The sequence below is a fragment of the Poecilia latipinna genome, unplaced genomic scaffold (assembly GCF_001443285.1).
Source record: "Poecilia latipinna isolate Pla-1442-1.1 unplaced genomic scaffold, P_latipinna-1.0 Scaffold2929, whole genome shotgun sequence".
In the NCBI taxonomy this organism is placed as follows: Eukaryota; Metazoa; Chordata; class Actinopteri; order Cyprinodontiformes; family Poeciliidae; genus Poecilia; species Poecilia latipinna.
The window spans coordinates 58254-66963 of record NW_015115545.1 but is presented as its reverse complement, the minus strand read 5'-3'; the positions used below and the strand labels follow the sequence as shown (position 1 = coordinate 66963).

Genomic DNA, 8710 nt, shown 5'->3' with positions numbered 1-8710 from the left:
ACTATAATGAATCGTGTTATCTCAACATGATTCAATTTCATAAACGTTAAGTTGATGAATTTCTTGTTTGTTCAACATGATTTTATCACGTTTTTGTTTAAAACATGAAATTATTGTGTTAAAAGTACATGATATTCTTTTATTAATCTAATAACCCCCTAAGTTCATTTTTTGAGTGTATTTAAAAGAATACATTACTATCTGTAAAATGTAATTAGTCTGTCACTGCAGAGCTGATTGAAGAAGTAATGCTCTCACAGAGTCACAAAACAACTGCGCCTTCATGTTATATGCGTTCTAATTATTTTGCCTGTTTGTCTAGATTGCTTTTGTTTATGTACTTAAAATTATTTTCTCTGTACCTTTAATATTTCTTTTGATAATTCCATACATTTTGTAATTAATTGTTTTTAGCTGTGCCGCTTTTTTCCGCGCTGTTATAAATATGCTGGCCTTTGGGAGTGTTAGGTCACTCCGCGTTTCTTCATCAGATATGGCTCCCCATGGGTCTCCTCGCTGCTCCGCAACCACACAAGCAGAAAAATACGTTATGAGCGCTAAACAAGCTTGTTCAGCCCTCATAACAAGCACGCGCGTATTTTGCCATCTGGAGGGTGGAGCTTAAGGTATAAAAGCAGGTGTTGGGACAAATATTTCTGATGACGCTCTCAGATCATCTCCCTCTCTGTGAAACTGAAAGACTTTGTTGCTGATACACGATACAAAGACAAGAGCATCCAGGCACAAAACTGCCTGTGAAGATGAAGTGTAAAATTTTAAGTAATAAACTTAAAGACCACTTGAGAGGACAGTTGTTAGCCAATGTAGAGGGTTTGCATCATGGATTTCACTATAAACGGCCATTCCTTTTTTTTTCTTTTCAGTCCAAATACCATCCCAGTTTGTTTGTTTGGTAATGGGTTTGTAAAATTTTAAGTAATAAACTGTTCTGGTAAAAGAATGACCTTCTGAGTTTTTTAATCATTAAACACATCATAAATGTTAATGGGAGCTACAACACTTTCAGATGTAACATGCTTGTAACAAGCGCGTGCTCGTTATGAGCTCATAACGACTCACAGCGTTGTTATGAGATCCTAGGCAGACGATTCTGCCTATGTCCGTTTCTGCTGCACACGACTCTTCTGCTTATGTTATGAGCTCATAACAAGCACGCGCTTGTGACAAGCGTGTGCTTCACGCAATTGGAGTTCTGTACACAAAATGCCATGAAAGAATTACATTATGTGTAGAGAACCGAAGAATGCCATGAAAAAATGGCATTCTCTGTAGAGAACTCCTATTACAAGCACGCGCTTGTTATGCGTGCTTGTAACAAGCGCATGCTTGTTATAAGCTCATAGGCAGACGCGCTTGAAGCAAGCACGTGCTTGTAATAGGAGTTCTCTACACAGAATACAATTTTTTCATGGCATTCTGTGTAGAAAACTCCTATTGGGTCAAACATGCGCTTGTCACAAGCGCGTGCTTGAAACAAGAAAATGCTTGTTATGAGCTACTAACATAAGCAGAAGCGTGGAGCGAAGCAGAAACGGTTATAGACAGAATCGTCTGCCTATGAGCTCATAATGAGCACGTGCTTGTAATAGGTCTCTACACAGAATGTAATTTTTTCATGACATTCTGTGTAGAGAACTCCAAATGGCTCAAGCACGCGCTTGGAGTTCTCTACACAGAATGCCATGCGAAAATGGCATTCTTTGTAGAGAACTCCTATTACAAGCACGTGCTTGTTATGAGCGCATAGGGAGACGATTCTGCCTACGTCAGTTTTTGCTGCGCACGACGGTTCTGCTTATATTACGAGCGCATAACAAGCGCGTGCTTGACTCAATTGGAGTTCTCTACACAGAATGCCATGAAAAACTTACATTCTGTGTAGAGAACTCATATTACAAGCACGCGCTTGTTAGTCGTGCTTGTAATAGTTCTCTACACAGAATGCCATTTTTTCATGGCATTCTGTGTAGAGAACTCCAAGCGCGTGCTTGAGCCATTTGGAGTTCTCTACACAGAATGCCATGAAAAAATTACATTCTTTGTAGAGAACTCCAAATGGGTCAAAAACGCTCGTTTTACGAGCGAGTGCTTGTTATGTGCTCATAATATAAACAGAACCGTCGTATGCACGCAGCACAAACGGACGTAGGCAGAATCGTCTGCCTATGCGCTTATAACAAGCGCGTGCTTGTAATAGGAGTTCTCAACACAGAATGCCAGTTTTCCATGGCATTCTGTGTAGAGAACTCCAATTGGGTCAAGCACACGCTTGTCACAAGCGCATGCTTTCTATGAGCTACTAACAGAAGCAGAAGTGTCATGTGAAGCAGAAACGGACATAGGCAGAATCGTCTGCCTATCAGCTCATAACGAGCACGTGCTTGTAATAGGAGTTCTCAACACAGAATGTAAGTTTTTCATGGCATTCTGTGTAGAGAACTCCTACAAGCACGCGCTTGTTATGAGCGCATAGGCAGACGATTCTGACTATGTCCGTTTTTGCTGTGCAAGACGGTTCTGCTTATATTATGAGCGCATAACAAGCACGTGCTTGGAACACGCACGATTTTGACCCATTTGGAGTTCTCTACACAGAATGTAATTTTTTTCATGGCATTCTGTGTAGAGAATTCCTACAAGCACGCGCTTGTTATGAGCTGATAGGCAGACGATTCTGCCTATGTCCGTTTCTGCTGCGCACGACGCTTCTGCTTTTGTTATGAGCTCATAACAAGCTTGTAACACGCGCGTGCTTGACCTATTTGGAGTTTTCTACACAGAATGCCATGAAAAAATTACATTCTTTGTAGAGAACCCTTTTCGGACCCAATAGGACTTCTCCTCCCCCAACCAGGGCAGAGAGACTGATCCTCTGTTTCTGTCCCTGGCTATCTGTGTATGAGGTAAAACTCCTCCCACTAGAGGAAGGATTTTTTTTTTACCTTGTAAGAGGGTGGAGCTTAAGGTATAAAAGCAGGTGTTTGGACAAATATATCAAATGATGCTCTGAGATCATCTCCCTCTCTCTGAAGCTGCAACTCTTTTTTGCTGATACACGATACACAGATAGCCATGGACAGAAACACAGAATCAGTCTCTCTTCCCTGGTTGGGGGAAGAACAGCAGCACTGTGCGCTGAACATCTTGAATTGTGTCTTCCGACTTCAGTTCAGCAACGAACACACCTACATCCTTGCTTTTGCCTTCCAGATTTCCTGCGCCATGCGCAGCAGAAGTGGACAGAAGCTCTCGGCTGTGTTTCAACCACAGGAACAGTATCACTTTGAGCAGAACATCCTGAACTTTGTCTTCCAACTTCAATTCAGCTACGTACATGCCTACGGCCTCATAGTTGCCTTGCAGATTTCCGGCGTTGTGCGCAGCAGAAGCAGACAGAGGCTCTCTGCTGTGTTTCAACTGATGACGCAGTTCAACACCTATCCAGGTCAGAGGAGCAAAGAGTGAATATTGAGGGGTTCACTCCAGGCACACAAACGCTGTGACAAGGGCATGCAGACACAAAACTGCCTGTGAAGATGCAATGTAAAATTTTAAGTAATAAACTGTTCTTGTTTATTACTTAAATAAACAAGAACATTTATGATGTTTTTAAATATTAAAAACATCATAAATGTTGATGGGAGCTACAACACTTTCATCCAAGTACCAAGCTCCTGAGACGAGTGTTTACCTGCAGGACAATGGCGTCGCAGCAGCCCTGTGCCTTCAAGAGGACAGCATGCCGCTAGGTACAGAGCTGCTGTAACGTCGGCCTTCAGACACACCATGGCAGTTTTTTATCTAGAAGCCGACTTCGTTCTAGAAGCTCTGTGTCTGAAGGGCGACAGCATCATGGCAGCTCATTACCTGAAGGTCGGCGCCGTTGCAGCAGCATTATTCCTGATGTCACCAGGTTCGGCGACTGCTGTGTGCATGAAAGATGACAGCATCTGCACCTGTGTTCCTGGAATACTGCATTGCATTAGCCCTGTGACTTAAGGACGATAAAGAATATAATGCTTTCTTCAGTAGCTTCCAAATCGTGTGCCCCATTAACTCCAAATCAGTGTGAAAATGTTCTACTAGACTGTATAGATGAGGTACACTCATCCTTATTCCATTTTAACCTTTTTTACATATTTTTTATCTGTATTTTTAGTCAAAATTAATATTTTTCTTCAATAGCATCTAGGTCATGTGACCTATTGAGTCAAAATCAGCATGAAATTATTCTACTAGACTGGATAGATGAGGTACACTAATTTTTATTCCATTTTAGGTCATTTTTTTTTTATTTTCAATAATTATTTTCAACCTCACACAGATTTTCAGTCAATGGTATGTCTCATGTAATAGCATGAATTGCCACTTTTTGTGTCAGTTGGGTACAAGGCAAGCCATTTATTTTACATTTGTTCGTCAGGAGTGTTTGGTTAGTTAATTTTTTTGACAGTCCCTAAGTGAACCTCCGAGTGCTTGAGGAGGGAGCAATAGAGAACAGCTGGATGAAATTAGTGTTCATAAATTGGATCAACCTTTAGCTAAACACCGCTTACTTTGTGGATCCAACCTGAAAACAACCTCACTGTGGTCAGTAATACAACAAAGACACTGGAATAAAGTTTGTTTCGGTCTGTGGCCTTTAAAGATGTCGCCAAGCGACTGCGTGAGACGTAAATGTTACGCAGTGACGTTGGTTCCAGAGCTCTATATCCAATTTGAAACTAACTTCAATGCGGTATCAACGCATGCGCAATCTCATATCCAAATTATACCTCGTCTCTTCTGTGACAACTATTACAAAGACAAATAAGAATCTCATCCCATTCGTTCATTCATTCATTCATTCATTCATTCATTCATTCATTCATTCATTCATTCATTCATTCATTCATTCATTCATTCATCCTGTTAGTTCACACAAACATTTTCGACCTATCATTCAGAATAGTATATCTTTGTGCTTTTTGTGTGTATGAGTCTTTAGTAGTGTGTGTGAGACAAGACAGTTTTTGTCCTAAACGGCCCCCCATAAATCAATCAGTGACTCTGAAAACTTTACTTCCTCACACAGCTGCACAGTGTGTGGGTGTTAACTGAATGAGAATAAATGTGGTACAGTTTCACCTTTTAAGTTGAAACAATTGAAAATTAAAATCTGACTGAATGGAGTCAGATTTCAGTGCTTTACTGTTTGTTTTTCTCCACAGAAAAAGTTTGCGACATTTTCACTGCATATAGAAGGTTTGTAACTTTCACACTTTGTTTGTTTTTATACATTAAATTGTGAAGCCATTGGAGTTCAGGCTAATGGACTGTTCTCACAGATTACAAACTAATTAGGTCAAGAGTTGAAAGGTAAACAAACATACCAGTAGGTGGCGTTATCAATAACAGATAATCTGATAATTCAGATTTAGTTTCCTGTTTCCATCCCATAAACTGAAAGCAATTAAATTTACAACAGTTTAACTCACAAGAGATTTTCTCAAATGAAAATATGATTTGAATATTGATGAGCATGTTTTAGTAAAATTTTATTTATTTATTTATTTATTTCAAATGAGTTTGTGGGTTTTGGACTGAATTTCAGTCCCGGGTTTATTCCTAAAATATTTATACCTCAGCAGACAAACTATAATATTTCATTTGAATCATGTGAACAACATGTGGTAAGTGACCTGATTCTAACCTTTTATAGTGAAATCTTTGATCTTTTAGTAAAATCTCATCTAAATTATTTATCATAATTTGTTGACACTTATTAAATTAAAAGCATTTCGTCTACATGCTCAATATATGAATTTAATAAGAAATAAAATGTATACATTGTCTTTCAATTGTTTTTATTTAGCTTCCTATGAATTATTAATCAAATATTTATTATCATTTAAGTTGAAACAAAAATTTAAAACCCTTGAACTTTAACAAGTTATTTTCCCACCAGATGAACTTTTAAAATAAACATTCAGAATCACGTTCCTACAAACAGGTTATAATATCCTTTATGATCCTAGATTATAATTTGTATAGGTCAAGTCTAAAGTATCAAGTCTTATCATCTCATTTCTGGTAACAGTATGGTAATAATTAATCAGTAACAAAAATCTCTATTCCTTTTTAAGTCTCCAACAGCAGAGTGGACCTCCAGAGACACTGAGGATGGAAATGAAAATGTTTCTTCCGTTGCTGCTGCTAGTCTGCTCTGTCTCTACAGCTGAGCTGCAAGCTCAGTCTGACAATGACATTCTGTCACATAAAAGGCAAAGTGACGGACAAGTGGGAGAAACAGAGCGTCTGACTGAGCAGCAGACCTTCACACAGGACATCAATGCTGTTCTGAGAGAGATGAGCGCCTGGGTGGCTGCACTGAAGGTGGAGGTGCAGCAACTACAGAGAGACAATGAAGGTATGTTTACAGAGTTACAGTGTTTGAATCAACTGATCCTTATTGATCAAATGATCATTACAGTTCAGAGTTTGAATTATTTATTATCATTATCAGTGAAAACGACGGAGCTGCAATCCCTGAACAAACGGTACCAAGGTACTGATTTTATTAGAGCAAAAGTTATAAATAAAGATGATTTTGAATATATGACTGAATTAACTAAAACATTATTTTTCTTTTCTTTTCTTTGCTTTTCTTTAGTACAAGAAACTCAGGTAAAAAAGCTGCAGGAACAGAACCAAGGTTAGATATTAAATCTGATCAGTTCTTGAATGAAAATGAGATATAACGAAGTTATTTTGCCATTTTTTGTTATATGTGAATTACTTGGATTTATTAGTCAGTAGCCTGACTGATAAATCCAAGTTTCTTGTTGCCACAAAAAACAATGTTCTGTGGAAAATGTTACAATGTTTCATACTTTTCTCTGCTGTATAACTGCATTTGATATCCCATGTCTGTCTGTCTGTCTGTCTGTCTCTCAGCCAAACATCTGGCTTTCTCTGCCTCTTTGTTGGCAACGGGTCAAGGACACACCGGACCGTTCAACACACATATAAATCTGATCTTCAAACATGTTGTTACTAATATTGGAAATGCCTACAACCCAAATACAGGTGCTGCAATTTACTCCTTGTGTTTTTAATTTATGTATGTTTACAATCATAACAAAAATTTGGTAAATTTGTTCTGAAAGTAAAGTTAGGAAATGTTTCTAATTCTGCTAATGATTCTTCACAGGGCTGTTCACTGCACCAGTAAGAGGAGTGTATCACTTTGAGTTCCACATATATGGACATGGTTCTAATAATCCTACATCTGCTGAGTTGGTCAAGAACAGACAGCAAATCTTTACAGCATGGACATCTCAGCCTGCTGGTGGTCAGAAAGCTTCTAATGGCGTCTCACTGCTGTTAGAAATTGGAGATGTTGTATTTTTAAGAATGAGGGCCAATTCATGGGTTGCTGACACTGCAGGTCACCACACAACCTTTAGTGGTCATTTACTTTTCACCATGTAGGCATCAAATATGATTTTTTATTACGATCTGTGACATGAGCACAATAAACGAACATCTATATCAAAAATTAAATTATGAAAATTATAAATTTGTAAAATAACAAAGTTGATCACAGTTTTGTTAAATGTGCCATTTGATTTCTACAACAACCACAAGCTGTTTTATATATATATATATATATATATATATATATATATATATATATATATATATATATATATATATATATATATATATATATATATATATATATATTTTTTGTTTGTTTGTTTGTTTTTTGCTGTAATGTAATTTTAAATAAGGAAATAAAAACTGAACCAGATCATCTGAATTAAAGTGTCATTTACAACTTATGAAAACTGGATGAGCAAACTGTCTATTTGAACCACATTGTTTCTTTATATTCTGATTAAACAATTAGTGGAAACATTAATAAGGGCTTTCTTTCAAATGTGTGAATAATTTAAGTCTATTCCATTAACTGTAGCACACCTTAACGATTTAAAAGATGACATTTATTTTTGTTATACATGTATCAGGAACAGTGATTTTAAAAAAAAGAAATGTCAGTGACTGCAATATAATGATTACAAATTAGACAAATCAGAGCTTTGAAAGGGCTAAGTCAAAATCTAAACAAGGGCTGTTTAAATGATCATGTTAACTATACAGGTCCTTCTCAAAAAATTAGCATATTGTGATAAAGTTCATCATTTTCCATAATGTAATGATAAAAATTAAACGGTCATATATTTTAGATTCATTGCACACCAACTGAAATATTTCTGGTCTTTTATTGTTTTAATACTGATGATTTTGGCAAACAGCTCATGAAAACCCAAAATCCCTGTCTCAAAAAAATTAGCATATTTCATCCGACCAATAAAAGAAATGTGTTTTAATAGGCTACCCAAAAAGTTAACCTTCAAATAATTATGTTAAGTTATGCATTCAATACTTGGTCAGGAATCCTTTTGCAGCCTTCAGTGCGGCGTGGCATGGAGGCAATCAGCCTGTGGCTCTGCTGAGGTGTTATGGAGGCCCAGGATGCTTCGATAGCGGCTTTAAGCTCATCCAGAGTTTTGGGTCTTGCGTCTCTCAACTTTCTCTTCACAATATCCCACAGATTCTCTATGGGGTTCAGGTCAGGAGAGTTGGCAGGCCAATTGAGCACAGTAACACCATGGTCAGTAATACCAGTGGTTTTGGCACTGTG

At 37.6% G+C, this 8710-nt stretch overlaps 1 protein-coding gene across 1 annotated transcript; it reads left to right on the top strand.

Moving 5' to 3' along the window:
• The first annotated feature begins 6139 nt into the window (after window positions 1-6139).
• On the top strand, window positions 6140-7494 carry LOC106939614 (complement C1q-like protein 2). The gene is made up of 5 exons (XM_015022071.1): window positions 6140-6430; window positions 6527-6568; window positions 6674-6715; window positions 6958-7089; window positions 7214-7494. Exons 1-5 carry the CDS (start codon window positions 6184-6186, stop codon window positions 7492-7494), a joined length of 744 nt encoding a protein of 247 aa, XP_014877557.1. The 5' UTR covers window positions 6140-6183.
• The last annotated feature ends 1216 nt before the right edge of the window (window positions 7495-8710 follow it).